At 39.0% G+C, this 17,387-nt stretch overlaps 1 protein-coding gene across 1 annotated transcript in view; it reads left to right on the forward strand.

Annotated features, from left to right (window-relative positions):
- Positions 1-17,387, forward strand: part of rngtt (RNA guanylyltransferase and 5'-phosphatase) — a 79,322-nt gene that overhangs the window by 31,904 nt on the left and 30,031 nt on the right. The window contains exon 11 of the mRNA XM_070849097.1: positions 3,571-3,735. Within this exon, the coding sequence (XP_070705198.1) occupies positions 3,571-3,735 (165 nt within the window). The remainder of the gene's footprint in view (positions 1-3,570; positions 3,736-17,387) is intronic.

Consider the following 17,387-nt stretch of genomic DNA (forward strand, 5'->3'; position numbering starts at 1 on the left):
AGTCAGAATAATACAAAAAAGGCCAGAGTCAGTATTAATTAAGTATTAATTATAGACAGTATTAACAACTTTAGTCACTACCTCAGTGTTTCTTAAAACAATACCTGGCTCCATTGTCAACACAGACCTAATTAGAAACTCATCAGAGATAAAAGCATTGAAAATATCAATTAATTTACAACCACCTCAGCAGATTCTCTGTCCATTGTAAGAAACATAATCTACAACAAAACAAGAACAAGAAAATAAACTAAGGAAAGACACCCTGTCCAAACCCACAGTGATGACACTAAGTCATCAAAGAAACAAATGGTAGCCACAAGTTCGAGTTTATGGTATTTACACAGTATCAATACACACTACCCCCTAGAACCACAGCAACATTAGAAAAAATAAAAGATGGTAATTTTACTGATATGATAAATGTTTATGCCCAGTGATGATGGATTCACAAGTGTCTTGTCTGCTGTGTTTTCCTGTTGAACAGGCGTGGACATCACATGCCTTGAATCATCCACACTTACATCTTGTTCTGTCCTGATGACACAGCTGACAGATGGTGCAGAATGCGTGGGACATGATACCAGCTGTTGCTCCTGGAAAATGGAGTGTGGTTTTTTCCATGGTCATTTTCTAAAAGAAAAACTAGTCCTCAAAGTGCCTAAAACTTTAATTGTCAAATTGTCTTTTTTAGAGTTGTCAAGGCTATATTAAGCAAGTAAGACAGATTAAAACAAAGTCACAGACACAGTCATGGCATGTCAAGTTGCTGTGGCTAATGCATTAGCCAACAATTGCTTGCTTGCTTACACACACACACACAGCAGAGCCAGGACAATGTGGGCATCCCAGTGAGTCATATCAGTCTAATATTTATTCTACATGTTACTTTTTTAAAGAGGATTTAAGAATTGCTTAGTCCAGAAAATGTCACAAAATAGTAAAAATGGCCCATCACCATTTCTTAAAGCCCAAGTTGACTTCCTCTTCTTTTCTTTGTTTTGCCCTTCCAACATTACAAAACCCAAAAATATTCAATTTACATTCATATCAATTAGACAAAACAAAGAAGGGGAAAAAAAGCAAATCCTCAAATCTGGAGCATGAGAAAATTTGCCTTTTTTTTATTTTTAAAAAAATGGCGTAAATAGTTTATTGATTGTCCCCTTTCTGTCAATTAGCTAGTCGTTTAATGTCTAAATTTCATCATAGTCAAATGAATCAAGATACATTATAAATGGGCGTAAATTTAACAGTTTGGCCAGCTATTGCCCATCCCAGTATTCGTCATGATTTTATTATATCTGTTCTTTGACAACAATAACACAGTTACTGATATGACAAGGTTTGTCACAATATATGAGACAGTTGAATTGATTGAGCCCATGATATATTATCTATATATGAATATATAGATATTAAGAAATAAAATTTTAAGATTCAAATAATGTCCCTTAATCTTCACATTCTGCTATGCAGGTATCAAGCAACATGGATACCTGGATAGCAGAATCTTACTTGCCTCGCAAAATCTCTGTGATACACGGAAGTCACCATCATTCATTGCAGAGTTTAATGTTATTCTTTAATCTCATGTGTCAACATACTGTGAACTTTGTTCTTCTTGCGTTTGCTTTCATGTGCTGTTTTTAGCTCAGAGAGACTCCATCAAGCTAGCGACTGTAACAGTACGACCCAGGCGTACGTAATATTGATCATTGAATTTATATATTGATCCGGATCAGTGGATTGTTACATTCCTTCGTGTCTGTTCATTTTACTGAGGAGTTGAACCAGGGCCAGTTTTTCTCGTAAAATTCGCAAGAATAAGGAACACTGTTCGCCCAATCAACAGACAAATACGTTTATCTTGGCAAACTAGGGTAGAATGGAAACAGTTCATTCATTGTTTTAAAAGGGGACAACGTTTTGCCTATTTAAACTGACTCAGGACTTTCAGTTTAGGAGAGTGATTGGAAATGTGAAAAAGCAGTAGGAGATATATGGGAGGTGTTTTAAAATAGGTTTTTCTGCTCATCATGTCCAGGTGACATAGATAATATTCGCCTCCTTTTCTTTTTCTGTCTCTTGGCAAAAAAAGAAATGGCAGCTTGGTCGCTGAGTTTGAGGTTCTTTTTTTTTTTTTTTTTCCTTTCTCTGATAAACTTGTGAGAAATATTAAATGTCAAATTGCTGTCATGCATTCAGTCCACGTCCATCTGGCAGCTCTTCAACTCTCACTTATCATTTTTCTTTCTTTTTTTTTGTAGTGATAAAGTGAGTCATTATTTTTAAGCATTTTGTCAATTGAGCAGCAGAAATATGTGGTGGTGGGTGACTGTTAATTGACTGTACTGCACCAGAGTGGTTTTATCACAACTTCTCTGCCTCCATTTGACACTTAAAAAAATGGTCAGCGGTACAGTCATATTTGTTAAATTTGTTCCTTGACTGTTTGTAATTTTCCACCCAAGCTACTTTATTAATAGCCAGGGGCAGAAACTCAAGTATTTTTTTCTGCCACAGTCACAGTGGTTTGCCAGATGGGTTTGGTGGCACATTTGCTCTGACTTAGTGGCCTTGTCTGTTTGAGAGGCAGTGATGGCTCACGTTGCTTTGCTTATCGGTTTAAAATAACCGTGTGTGACTGGCCAATGATGGGACAAATCTGTTGTCATAGTGACAGAGGAAAACTGACTCCTGTAATGTTTATTTGCATGAGCTCAACTGATGTCAAGGTCTTGTTGTGCAGGGCGTACTGAACAGTCTATACCTGCCTATCGCTCTCTTCAGGTTGAGCTATGAATGAGATACTTAACTGTTACTTACATTGATTGTGTGTACCATGGTTGTTAGCAGTAGTTAGGGATGCAACTAATGGTTTGCGTTATTAATTCATATGTTGAATAATTGCTTGACTAATTGATTAATTGTTGGAAAAATTTGTTTATTTGAACCAAAGCCTAAGTTGGCAAGCACGTTTCTTATTGAAACTTCAGCTTATCAAAAGTCACAGACATTCAGTTTAATATAATAATAAATAAAACAGTAAATATTCTAATTTGAGGAGCTGGAACCAGGTACATTTGAGCATTTATACAAAAAAAAGAGACATTTAAGAGTTAGAGACTAACTCTCTTAAGAGGAGTCAGTTTTCCTTTCTTAAGAGTTGCTCTCTAACTTAAGAGACGAATTATCAAAATAGTTTCATTTTCATTTTCAATGTTTGAAAATGTAGGTCTTTTTCTGACTCACAGAAGTGGTAGCCCTCCACCTGTGTCATGGCAGTTAATTGTCAGCTCATTTATCTGTAAAAGATTTACGCAAAAGAGATCTATCATAGTATGCATGTTAGATGTATGCTAATCGTGTGATATTAGAAACGTTACACAGTTCAGTCCAAATAAACATTATTCTGTGTTGTTTTTGTTTATTGACTGTATTAATATTGAGAACAATGAGTTTTTTTTTCTCTATCTGTGTAACAAACTGTGACTTAATGTGTATAAATGAGTACATTTTCCGTGTACCAAAAGAGATGACCGAGTTTGATTTTTCTGTGTGTTTCAGGGACAGCCTGTTGGCCAGTGTGATTTCAATATCCGGCTGTTATGCATAGAGAAGGAAATAATTTCTCCCCGGATGGAAAAGATGAAGACCGGACAGATTGACAAAACCAAGGAACCCTTCAGCGTCCGAAATAAACCCTTCTTTGACATTCATGCAGCACGCAAGGTAAAGTGAACAAAGGCATCTTTTCACTCTCCAACCCATTTTCTTTTCCCAATTTCTTTCACAGATGTGACCCAGTCAAAACCCACTCTTGCTTTTCACACAGATATAGAAATCCAATTGACTCACAATTAGGGATGCAGTCCTCACAGTTGTGTTACTATGATGCATAAAGTTGGTGGGTCTGATCCGGCTGCTTGTTTAATTCATATTTTTGTGAGTTGGTCGGTGTGGATTGGCTCTTATAATGGCTCAGGTGGCTGACCCGCTCATCATGGTGAGGAACCACCATCTACTTATTGTTTTTCATTCATTTGATGTAATTACCTCTGTTAAGCAGGTTTTGATTTCACCCTTTCTGACATAATGACCCTTATGGCATCAAATGGCACTCCAGCCCTGTATGGCAGCTACTGACACCTGGCAGCATGGTGTCAGCTGACACGAACGTAAGTGCAATGGTACTGTAATGGAATAGTCATGGAAATTGTACAATCTAATGGTATTATTAGTTCTTGTATCGGTAAGCAATATCAGCAAGTCCCCAGTTGTGTATGTGTGCTCATACTTGGTCTGATAAAAAGAGTCAGTAATGTCCCACTTACCTCCCACAAAGTAGTTTTCCAGGATAACAGATCGTAGGGTTTTGCAGGGTTAATTGGTCAGGAGCCAGAGCATGAGCAATTGAAAGACATCTTTGTACCAATGTCAATTATGGAAAGCACAATCTCACCCAGAATAGAGAAACGGGCCTCCTCTTGGAGTCATGCCTAGGCTTTGGGCTCTACGGGGGTTTAGCCTAGTCAATGTTCTGATTTTCATGTAGCCCTGTTTCAGCAAAGAAACCTGGGACATAGTATCTGGACCCAGAAAAGTCATTGCCATATGTGTTGAGCTTTATTTGACAGTGATTGCCTCAGCCTACATCTTTGTTTCTGTCTGTGTGAATACACTTTGAGGTCTAAGTTAAGTTAGTAGTAAATTCATTTGAAAATATGGCAGTGGAATAAAGCACTGATCAGTATGGGAGTAGACTTGATTTCATAGATTTTATTTGATGTTTTCAGCTTTTGTCATTGCTTTAATTGCTGCTCAACAAAACTAAGGATAAGTTTAAAATGTGTGATGTTAATTCACTCACTTTCTTGACTATTTTGGTTGACTATCATATTTTTTGCATTTTCTTTGTAGTTGTCATTATAAATAAATTATCACGCCTCAGCGTATAGTACTGTGCTGTTCACAGGCTGAGGACAGCAGATCTTTTATTGTCTGAATAGCTGTTTAGTCTTTCTCAAAGCCCTGCACTTGTATCAGGTCTGTAGGAGGTCAGAGCACGTTTAATTTGATGTTTTGCTCAGACCAAGATCAGTCGGAAATCTTGGCACTGCACATTCACAGATGATCAAAGTGTGTGGAGGCAGTGAAGTTCTACACGTCTTGTGCTGTGTTCACGTGTCTTCTTCTGCCAACACTGATATCTGGGTGCTTTTGTCCTTTTTGAAAATCTGAGAATGGAAAGTTGGGTTACCTCTGGTCCAACCCTGAGCTATCTGCTCCTCTAAGAGCCTTTATGAGGGATCACCGCCCACCCTTTGGGTGGCATGTTGATGAAGATAGTCAAGAAATGAAGTCACTGGAAGTACTGTCTGGTTCCTGACTGCTCTATTGTGTTGTGCAGTGGCCATCTGCTCCCCATACAGTCATATCTCTGTTGTATGGGACATTAAAAAAGGGAAACTGGAATCTGGCTCATTAATTCAGAGCTGTACAACCCTCCACTTCATGGCATATCCACCAGAAATTCCTTTTTAGGATATTTCAGTCACAGGCTGTAGTTGTATGATGGCTTTTGTCTGTTGCGAGGCTGCTGTTTTTCATCTCGGACACTTGCACATTCATGCCGCCATTTCCCACCAATTGGGACCATTTATTCTTTTTACTTTCACCACTTGTCCAATTATCTTACAAAGACCCCTTTTTGTATTACACCAGTTGTACATTGAGACGACCAGACAATGTATTTTGGGAATTTCCCTTTTGTGTAGGTTGAATAGACTTGGCTTACAAAATATATTTTGAGTAGAAAATAATTCTGAATTTAATGGCACTTGATAACGCGGTTGGTGGTGCCTGTTCTACAGCCAATTCCATGATGCACATTTAGTTTTGTACCTAGCTTGCAATATTACATGCTTTATTTTTAAGAGATTATTCTTTACTTTAAATGGTGGATTTCTTGTCATGCATCTGATGTCACCAAGACTGGTGTGAACTGCGGTCTTCAAGTACAGTACGTGACACAATCAGTCTCTAATGGACAAGCTGGCCGGAGGGACATAACTAGTGACTGGAGTTGTTCCAATACTGCCTGTTTAACTAGATAGTAAACTGAAGGCATTCGCTCTCTGTATGTATTTGTTCATGTTTTACAAAGGGTTCAACCTGTGCCACACCATACGACAATGACATGTAATGACAATATAATTTGTGCATGACGGTATCATATATATGTTGATACAGTATTTGTTCTGTAAATTCAATCACAGTAGTTTAAAAAAAAACATACACATTTCTATGCAACAGTGAGTTGTATAGAGTTAATGGCAAAGGATTCAACACTAACTAACTAAAGTAATTTCAAGTGTTATAGGTTTTAAGGTTAACAGGTGCAAATAAGTACCAACCTGACCTTAGTCAGTGGGAGTCCTCCTCCTCACCGCCTGCCACAAATCACTGTAATTGGCAAGGCAGCTGGATTCGCACATTTATGCTTCTATTTCGCCATTTTATATCTTCCATAAGAAATATCCCAAAAAATCTTATTATCCACTCAGAGCCTGGCGTACTTGGTAATACCCATCCTCAACTCAAAACTGTTTACCCTGCTCACTGTTCATCAAACCCTTTTCAACAGTTCAACCACAACGTTTCATTGTAGTGCACTTGCTTTTACTCTGTATACGTTTGATTACTTTTAATATGAATTGGGGCTTGTTGACACTTTGCATTAAACACACAAAGCATTATATGGCTAACATTCACAGTACAGAGAGATTTGGTGTCTCCCTTCTGGTAACTGCTAAATTGACCAGACGGTGTGCTTGGCAGAGATCTCTTTCAAAGAATTAGAATCCAAGTCATTTCACTGGGATTTCCAGTCATTTTCCTGCCCGCTAAAGGCAACAAATTTGACAGTTTCTACAGCAAATCCGTTTACGAGGTAAAAATTCGTATTTTTCCTGAGATTATAGAAATGAGCGTTGCCATTTGGGGGCTACTGAGAGCTGATGGTGAAATTTGCAATTTCCATAGAGAGTAGGCTTGACAAGTCAAAGAAACTAATCCAACTCGAACTTGTTTTTAATATGGTTCATGTTTTCAGTCCAGGATATGCAAAGCTTAGCTTTTTCTAATATAAGCTTTTCTTTTGACTTCGAGGATAAATCCCTTAGTCCTGAAATGTGTTGAAAATGTTTTGAATGGAATGCATTCCATTGAATTCATCTTGCTGCCCTTACAATGCATTTTCGAGTAAAGCTGCAATGATTAGTTGATTTAATTGATTAGCTGAACGACTATCAGTTAGTCAGTGTGAGTCATTAAGAATCTTATTAACCAGCTCCTCAAATGTGAATATTAGTTGGTTTCTTTAGTCTTGTTCTTTAGTTAGTTTTGTCTTGAATCCACATGTTTTGTTCTCACTATATTGCATGAATTTTTTTTATCTTTATCAACAGTCTGGTTGTATTTGTATAACTAAATTCATCGCTCTCCAAAGCAGGACACCTTCTAAAGTGGAATAATTCTTTTTTCACTTCCTGAAAATGAAATATTCAGCCTGTCTGAATAAGCCTGATGTTTGCAGAGCATACAGCAATTAAATGTGACTCAGTGTATCTAGATTTAATAAAGCCACAAGTTGGTAATGTTAAAATTACAAAAGGAAATTGGATGGTATTCATTTGTCTTTGCCCTTCACATAATATCTAATATCCCTCGCTCATTTATCATATCTTTTGGAGAAATTAGGCCAAAGCTGAATAAAGTTCCCCATCATGAGATTGGAATCTCCAGTTGAACCCAGGCCTTCACCCGTCTCCTCCCAGGAGTCCAGATACCAGCGGTGAACAGGCAAGAGAGAGACTCGAGAAGAAGGAATGAGTTTCTTCTTAGAGTAGATCTCATCTTGAAATACCTTTTTAAAGCCGAGATTGGCTTTGGATAGAGACCTGAAAAGTAGTCATCCAGATACTTTTGTAAGATTGCAGCCTTTTCACAGAGCTCCAACCTAATCATGGCAGGTACGATTAAGGTTTAGCCTATGTGCTGAATACCAAGTAGCCAAAAGAATGTAAGTAAGAAAGTAAATTGTGAAGTTTAGATTTTATGAAATTTCAATAGCTGACAACAAAAAACGATCTAAAAAAGTCTCTACTACTTCTATGGACTTACAAAGGAATGGCAAAAGCACATTTGTGGTTTCAGTCAGTTTTTTTGTCCGATTCCTTGTTTAATGCCGTTGTATGTTAGGATAACTGCATTACTGCCAATGATCAACATGTTCATTAAAAAAAAAGATACTTCTGTAGTTGGTGTGACTCCTGATTGAGTAGAGATGCACAAAAGGAGAGTTCAGACCATACTTCAGTTTGAAGGTCATCCTCTACTGGAGGTTTTTAGTAGAAGGTGGAAGGCCGAAGATTATAGAAAACATTTTCTACATCGAGTTCTCAGATTTATCGTTAATGTATTGTGGTGTCGTGTGGTGTTAGTGCCAATAAGCAGCCCAGCGGTTTCAGAATTGGTGAAACCACTAAGTCTAACTAAACACTTGTACGTCTTCGTATCATTCATATCCACAAGAATTTTTAACTTAATTTCAAGACGAAGGACTGCACATTTATGTTTAAGATTAAACCAATATCTTAGCTCTGCAAAGCCAGATATGCTTTTGTCATTTTTACGTTTCTAGATAAGGTACAACCTAAATCGATGTGCTTTGAAAGGTCGCCGCAAATGGAATCCATGTTTAGATAGCTGACATTTTAAGTGCAGAGACGAGGTGAAATCTCGGAGCGTGCACTGCAGATCAGGCTGTAGCTGAAGGTTCTACGTCATCGCTCTTGTCAAAGGAAAAACTTTATATCCCAAATCGTGAATCGAGTAACTGCAGCCAACCTCATAACTGTGATGACTCTTTATGCTTTCCTGACTCATCTTCCTCTCTAGTAGAATCAGTCTTCATCATCAGTGGTTGACTCAATGTAAATGTCCTCGTTTCGTTTTATCATTTATACCGATATCCACGAGTCAGAGTCTTATACTGTCAGTCTGCAGGTTGTAAATTGCTCACTAGCCCCACACCTCTGTCCGCTGTTGGAGTTTGTAGTAATTCCACGCCTATTATATCCTCTCAAATACAAATTAAGATGTAATAGCTGCATACAATATTTTGCATATGTGTCTTTTCTCCTGTCGCACACCGTTTGCTAGATAATGGCAGAACTAGTGAAGTAAAATCTGCTTTTTTTAACCCATAAACCTAACTTATGAATATTTTATTCATTCTAATCAACAGCAAAATGCAGGAATCCTTTGGCTGGGAAAGATAGATATTCCGCTAAACCGTCTGTCTTGCAAAGTTTATGGAATATACTTTAAAGTATTCATCAGCCTGCACACACGGGCCTTGGTGTAATAGCCATCCTCAACATTTAGGTTCAGAATCGAGCTTCACTTTATCACATGCATATTCTCTCTCTCCTCTGCTGCTGCACCCACTCACAGAGGGAAACATGTTAACTGTTGTATAAGGGCTTATGTTGCTTGAAAGAACACACGACATGGACTTGATGACTAATGTTTGTTTACCTTTGTTGTTTTGAAATATTTTAGTTTTCTTCAAAGCCTCCAAGACATTACGCAACATCTGATGATGCATGGCAGATCTGTACAGTAAAGGTCGGATTTGCTGGAGAGCAAGAGGATGCGGCAGTGTGTTGTGTAGTTTTAGTTATTCTGCCTTTCGGGTTCAGTGTTGATGTACTCTAGGAAAGGAAAGCACGTCCTCTGGGCCGGGTCAAAAGATGTCTGTCTTTAGATATTCTGATGACTTTTGTGTTTATTTATTCATGTGTGATGACATCCTTGCCCCCCATTCTTCTCAACAATAACTCGGAGATAACCAGCACAGCTGCTGCCATAATGATACAAATGCACATTAGATTTACTTTAGAATGCTTCTCTGATTTTTATTTGTTCTGTGCTGTTGTTATTTTAAAGTTGCACTGAACGTCTCCCCACTTTTTGTGCAACATTGAAACTGCACTGATACTGTAGGTGTTTTGTCTGTTTTTCCATTATACAAAAGAGGATAAAACATTTTTGGACATCTGTGGAAACGGCATCTAAGCTCTAAGATTAAAGTGGACATTTCCCATGGCAGCAGCTAACTGACTGAAATCTGAGAGCTGCCATTAGAAGAAGGCAATCAACCTCAACTTCTGTGGTGCCCAGTGGACTGGAAGACGTCACATTGTACTTCATAGGAAAATGTTTCTCACCCTATTTCTATGAGCATCATTTAAGCTTGGGGTGGGGTAGGTCGTGTAATGAAGATCCCGTCTGGAATTGAACATAATCAAATCAATTTAAAGTATCAAGTAAATGTATTTATTCATTTATTTTTTGTTTCATCTAAAAGCCCAACATTCCTTAGTTCTAGCTTCTCATTTGTAAGGATTTGCTTCCTCTCTGTCTTATGCGACAGTAGCTGAATATCTATGAGAGGAGGCAAATTCTTTGTGCACCTTCATAACCCAAGTCAAATGATCCTCTCTGTCTGACATCAAGTCAGCCTCAGCAATGTGTCTCATTGCAGAGACGGTCTCTTCTCTTACTGTATCTCAGACAGCACAGACACAGCGCCCTGCTGTAGGAGCCCAGTGAAGGGCTGCCTCCCGGTCGTTTCCTTTTCACACTGACGCTCTGTCTGCTGTCTGTTTGAAAGTGTCTGAGTGTGTAGGCTGCGTGTTTGTGGTTGTCTTCTTTTCTCTCCTGGAGAATGATCTGTGATGTGTCTAACTGGCTGTGGTTTAGCTTCAGCCCAGACTTCAACTGGCCAAAGTCCCATCTCTGCAACATGATAATTTAAGCTTGTAAGGTAGATTTGTTGGACATTGTCTGTATTATTGTACATTTCACTATTCCCCGTCAAAGTTCTTTTGCCTCTGCACCAGCAACAGCCATGGCCGGGGGCAATTATGCTTTCAGGTTGTCCATCCATTCTCTCGTTAGAGGGATATCTCAGAAATGCCTTGAGGGAAATTCAAATTCAAATGTGGCACAACTATACACTCTGTAAATCCGTGATGGGCATTTCTTGCTGACGCACTACAGACAAGATGTTTAACTGATTAATCAAGAAAATAAACTGTAGATTAAAGTAAGGACTTAATCACAGATTGCAGCTCTAATTTCCACATTTGCCTCTGTTGAGTAAGGCAGTACATATTTGGGAAAGAGACTGTTATGCGAATGAAATGTTTAGGGTAGTACTGTAGTATAGAAACTTTTCATTGAACCGAATTCACATCCATTGTCTGAACAATCACTGGCTGAGTTACTTACTAATTTACAGTACTTACAAACTACAACAGTTTTGTCATTTAGATGTTTTTTGGTGATGTTTTTGGAAGCTGAGGACAAACCCATCTGTAAAGCCCAGCCTGTGTTGGCACTTACTCATTGAACCCAGCTTAGACACAGTGGAAGTGGAGGGATCTACTATTGATAGTTACTGTAGTATGGCTTAGTTTAGGTAGACATGTTGTGTTTCTACTTGATAGTCCACTTCATGTGCTTTTAGTGTTTTGTTGTTTTAGGAAACCTGTATCATTGATTCGTTCTGTGAAAAAAAAATAGTAGTTGAGGAATTAGCGATGAAAATAGTCACCCTATAATATAAATCAGTAATCCTGACACTGAACCTGAAATTACACATTTAAAAATAGACATTTAAGCTTCAGGTGTGTCCCTGGGCCTCAACTGAGATTGTGAATTTTAGTGAATTGATTTCTTGACTCCTCAAGTCTTCATCATCTTGCAATAACTTATCAAATTTCATGGTAGTGAATGCTAGTTAATGGTACTCATCAAGGCGCCTGTCGAGTTCACCACATGTTTCTTTTTTTTTACCACAATTAAATTTCCTGCTGTCTCCTGATATTTCTCATCATCCTTGCCTGTTCGAGTCCTGTGCCATCTCCTATTGGTTCAATCCCCAAAGTGTAAATGTCTCTGTTAATCTTTTTCCTGTCACCACAAATTAATGTGTAAAATTTAATCTAGATCATGGTTCTTAATAAACTACTAGTATCCATCAAAAGAGAAGACGTTTAGCTTCTCCAGACTGTGTAACCTTGTTTGACTCCAGGCCAGTCAGTGGTTTTGCAGCCCTGCCCGTACACTCTGATGTGGACTTTTGGTTTAATAGGGAACAGCACACTGACTGCAGAGACCCATTCACATTAGGCTTGAAAGGGCCCTCTAGCAGCAGCCCTGTGGTCTGACTGGAATATTAATCCATCCTCCCCGCCTTTGATTCAGCCCCTGCACCTAAACCTCCTCAGAGCGATGAGGATGAGCAGACAGCAGGAAAACACAAAGGCTGCAGGAATGGAAAATGCATAGCATCAGGTGTGCTGGGGAAAAGCTAGTGAGACTGCACAGAAAATAAGCCCCAGCATGGGTTTGCTAGTGAGAGTATGCTTCATTGTGCTTCTTGCATATGGCTTTAAGGTGTGGAAGTGTTTTACATGCATGACACCAATTGTTGACTCTTCTTTATGAATAATAAATGGCCATGGATCCTACAGACTTTCTGTCTGTGCCTTCAGAATGGAGCCAATTGGTTGCAGCAAAATTTCCTAATAATTATTTTCAGCAATAAAGATGGAAGGCTTAGGCTTAGTGCTTACCTTGACTCTAGAGCACTAAAAACATCACGCCACGTCATGACTCTCAGTATAAACATGGAGGACTTTTTACCCACTTCAAAGATGTAACAAAATCATTATTTTGGCATCTTTAAAAAGAAAAAAAGGCTAAACTGAGAAATATTGCATCCAAGCAAAATTTGGAAAAGATCACTCAGTTTATTTCTTTTAGGGTGGACTACTGTACACTGTAAACTCATACAAAGTGCTGCTAGAATACTGGCAAACGGACTTCATAGGTCTCAACACTGTATTAAATGCTTGCTAGTTACTTGGCTCTTTAATCATTTAACTTAATTGATCTAATTTTTTTTCTTTTCTTAAGGTACGATTTATAGAATTCATAATCAGTATACCAGCAATTAGCTTACAGAAATGAATTCTCACTTACAGTGGAATATTTTTTATTTTAGTCACTTCTACACGTGTTGTGGTGCAGACATTCAGTTATTTGGTTTTGTTGATTTTACACTTTTAATTAAATGGATTATTCTGGCTCTACCTTTATTGGTTCTTGGTTTGCTGTCACCTTGCTGTTAGCCCCGTGGATGTTACCTTGAATAAAAATTGGTAGAAAACCCTGTCTGCATTCCGCTCTTTTCTGCTTATTTTAAAGTCCAGCTGAGCAATTGAAGTCCTGCCTGTAGAATCTCTTATTCTAAACCACACCAGGAAACGGTCAAGGTCAGGTATAATTTCCCCACCCGGGACGCTTTGTCTCAGCAAAACAAAATACAACAGAGTCTGAATTGTTCTGCTAAGACAGAAATCCAATGAAATAGCCTTAAAAGGTAAAGACAAGATAAGACGAGACAGACTTTAGAAAACATGGTCAACAAAAATGCCTTTGAGTAATTGCTTGTAGGCCCTAATATATTTCCAGTGTCCATCCATTCGTGAATGTTTCACTCTAAATTAACCTTTACACTTAAATCAGGCTTTGCTACTGCTATATAGATGCCTACATTTACTTAATATAAAGAATTAACGCTATTCAATACTAGTTTCACAAAATAATTGAAACAGACTAAGATGAGCACAGATACTGAGTGTGTTTGAATGATTTTCTTCTTTTTCTCAGCTTGTGTTTGCTTAGTTGTTTCTCTGGGATGCATTCTCTGTCAGAAATTTTTCAACTCACGCATCAGTCATTAAATCTACGGAGCAATTTCCCAGCTCAGTGTCGGTATTTGAATAGAGATTTAATGATCAGTCGTTCTTTGGTTACAGCTCTTCAGATGTGGTGTTTTTAATCACAATGAACTGAATATGTTTTGGTTTTGGAGTATTGGTCAGAAAAGGCAAGACATTGGAAGGGGTCATGCGGTATTATGATTATGACGGCTATTTTTCAGTCAAGGCGAGTGGTGTATTTCATGTCATTTCGATTCTATCTGATTAACCTCAAGGCATTCATCACTGTGTCCTTTTGTGTAATTTTTGTGAAGCCCAAACACTGCACAGGAAAATGGTCCGACTTCCATCGCCCTGACTTTCATTTTCTTGTGAGGAAAGACATTGCTTAGCATGTCAGCGGTTGATTTGTCTCCCAAAGCGCTTCCGTTATCCCGTCTCTGCCCCGGAGTGTGCAATGAAAGCATGATCTCTTAATGGGGCTTTGCTGTTCACTTCCGCCCACACATCCCTACTGTACCAGGCGCAACTTTGTGTTTCCTTCCTAAAAAGGTTTACCATGAAAGCAGGGTCGGTGCCCCTCCTCTGCATTATCGCTCCAAGGAAGTTCCTTACTGTAGGAGGATGTGTGAGTGGAAGTCTTCTTTTTCTGCCCATCTCTCCATCCAAGGTTCACTGTGCTCGACGAAGGTGGTGGGTGGGTGTGCTAAGATGGCAAGAGAACTGAAATGGAACTCCCAGATCTTTCCGCCTACATGCCGTTCCCTCATAAAGGCACCAGTTCTTTTTAGTCTGGCTATCTGCCTTCTCCATGTCAGCATGATTGTCAAGCTTTGTGTGATCTGCTGTGACTCATTCATCATTCTGGAGAGCACTGATGTTGCTCTGCTTTCTTTGCAGATAGAGCAGAGACCGAACAGTTTTCTGTTGCTTTAGATAAATGTATGCAGCGCTCCTCTAAGGGCTGATGACTTCACTTACTTCCCTGAAAGGCATCTTTTTGAGAAAAAGTGATGTTTTGCATCAAAGTATTTTGTGAAAATCCTGAAATCATCCAGTGCTATAAATATAGCAGACACAGGATAGAGAGCCGTGGCCCGCAAGGGTATCACCAAGCCCATAATAGCTTCTGTTTTCCAAAAGAGTGCTGAAGTAAGACCAGAAGGTGTTCATGTCTGTTCAAAAAGTTAGAAAACCATCCATAATCACACTAGCTTTGCATTTGTATTGATCTGTCTAATGTATGTTAACAATTCACACATAGAAAAAGTGGAAACAGACTTGGCGCATCAGTCATGACCTATATGAAGCATGTGACATTGTCATTTATAGTAAACAAACACAGCAGAGGTTTTCAAAAAGCAGATATTACAACTAAAAAGGTTTTTAAAACAGACTCAAGAAGATATATTATAGAAGGCTAATGATGTAATTACCTGTGGTGCTGTGCTGATGACATTTTCGGGTACTGCGTTTAAAGGGGCCTGTAGGATAGTGTCCTCTAAAGGTCTGTTGGGAAGTAGAAGACAGACTCAAGAAGCTGTGATGACGGTGCCATAGATGGACATTTATTTACAGGTGCAATCCAGGAATTGTCATAACTAAAGACAATCAAAATAATGGCACAAGTCCTGGCATCCGCCATGCATGGCCCTCCCCCCCCAGCCCCCCAAATGCAACTGAATTTATTCAGGATAGTAATGTGTGTTGGCGCTATCAGATGGAATTCATTGTTAAAATAACAGGTAATGAAACTAAACAAACAAAGGTAAGGCAAAGATCATGGCTAGTGGCAGGTACATCGGCGACAAATAGCATAAACGAGTCCCCTTTGTCAGAGGGCCTCATGGAGTTTCTGACCTCTAGTAGCACGATTGAGCAATGTTTCTTTGTGTGGGTTCCCGTTTGTGTTTAACTGCGCATAAGCATATGGCCATCACGATACACACTCTTGTTTCCAGTTTCACGCTGTATTATTAACAGTAGCATGCAAAGACGTGTTGGCATTGTGCTAACAAAGGCAGGGAAGGAGCTCGCAAAGTAAGTGCGTTTCTAACAATGGAAAGAATGCTCCAAGAGAAGTGCTCAATAAGAAATTGTAACGAGCCACAAAAGCTTGTATAACAAAAGCCGTTACAAACGTAATGTCTGGACATTGACTTTCACACAGTTCAACACACCAGTGCCTTTTGTGTCTAAATTAATGTTAAAATGTGCCGCCATAGATGGCCGTTCACTGAGCAGCAGAGAAAGATCACTTTGGTCCGATCCTGGACAAAGGCATCTTCACAGCAGAGGCTCTGTCTCTTACAAGCCTCCAGTGCTGCTGCACCAGCGTTGCATTAAGTACAAATGTAGTTACGGTTTATTACACGCTTTATGTTTGTTATTGAGGTTATAATTTGGTTTGTCTCCAAGCAGCAGTAAGACAGATGGTGAAAATCTGTCATCTCCTGTATAGTGAATGTGTCTCAGCTCTGATTGCGATTGTGCCTCCATATCCTCTGAACACTTTGCTATCTCCTAGTCAACAGGCACTCACGATGTCCACGTTTAATTGTTTAATTTTATTGTCTCCCTCATTCAGACAGGAGACGGCCACTCCTGCCATTCTAAGCACAATATTGCTGTTCCACCTTTCACTACTTTCCTGTATGGCTAGAATGCATTGCTCTCTGCTTAAGTTCATCTTGATGGCTTGGATATGATACCTGATATCCACTGCGATGCACTAATGCATTCACTTTCTATTTTATTGACCAAGGCCATTTCCTGCCTGCCTAAATATGTTTAACCTCTGCATGAACATACAGAATAGCAAAGCTCACTTGTCAAGGATTGCAAAAGAAATACATCTTCTGACATAAGATAATGATGAAACCTCTGTGACTGCCAGTGACTCACCCTCATTTTCTGCAGATGACTCCACATTATGTCGAAGGTTTTCCTTTTGGATTTGTCAGTTTCATTTTTTTCCTATTCCTATAAATGTTACAAAAAATTCTATTAAACTTACATTAATTGATTTCGCAAGTTGTGAAACCATTGACACACAATTACGAGCCCTAAAACCAAAGCACTGAGACTCTAACCAGCACTGTAGAGCAGAGAGATCATTTTCATGTAACCAATCGTTCATATAGAAATATATTACTGCAGCTTTATAGCTGGATGGACCTCGCTCTTGCTCATGTTTTGACAGTGTTTGCATTTAAACCCTATTCCGTATTTGACAATTGATGAGTGTCAGTAATTCTGCAGTCTCTGTGACTATCCTTGGAAAGGCTTACACATTCCTCTCTGCGTAGTTATCAGCAGTCGCATATTAGATTTGACATACAGCTAAACATTTTCCAAGGCATATGATACAATTTTAGATTGATTTCCTACCTTCCAAGCAGCAGCAGCAGCAGCAGCAGCAGCAGGTTTCTCTTCATGCCAGTGCAGTACAGAAAAACCCTGTTCAGATTGGTAATCCATCACAAAGAGCACAATGTCACTTTAAAGTTGAAAGTGACATGG

The sequence above is a fragment of the Pempheris klunzingeri genome, chromosome 18 (assembly GCF_042242105.1).
Source record: "Pempheris klunzingeri isolate RE-2024b chromosome 18, fPemKlu1.hap1, whole genome shotgun sequence".
In the NCBI taxonomy this organism is placed as follows: Eukaryota; Metazoa; Chordata; class Actinopteri; order Acropomatiformes; family Pempheridae; genus Pempheris; species Pempheris klunzingeri.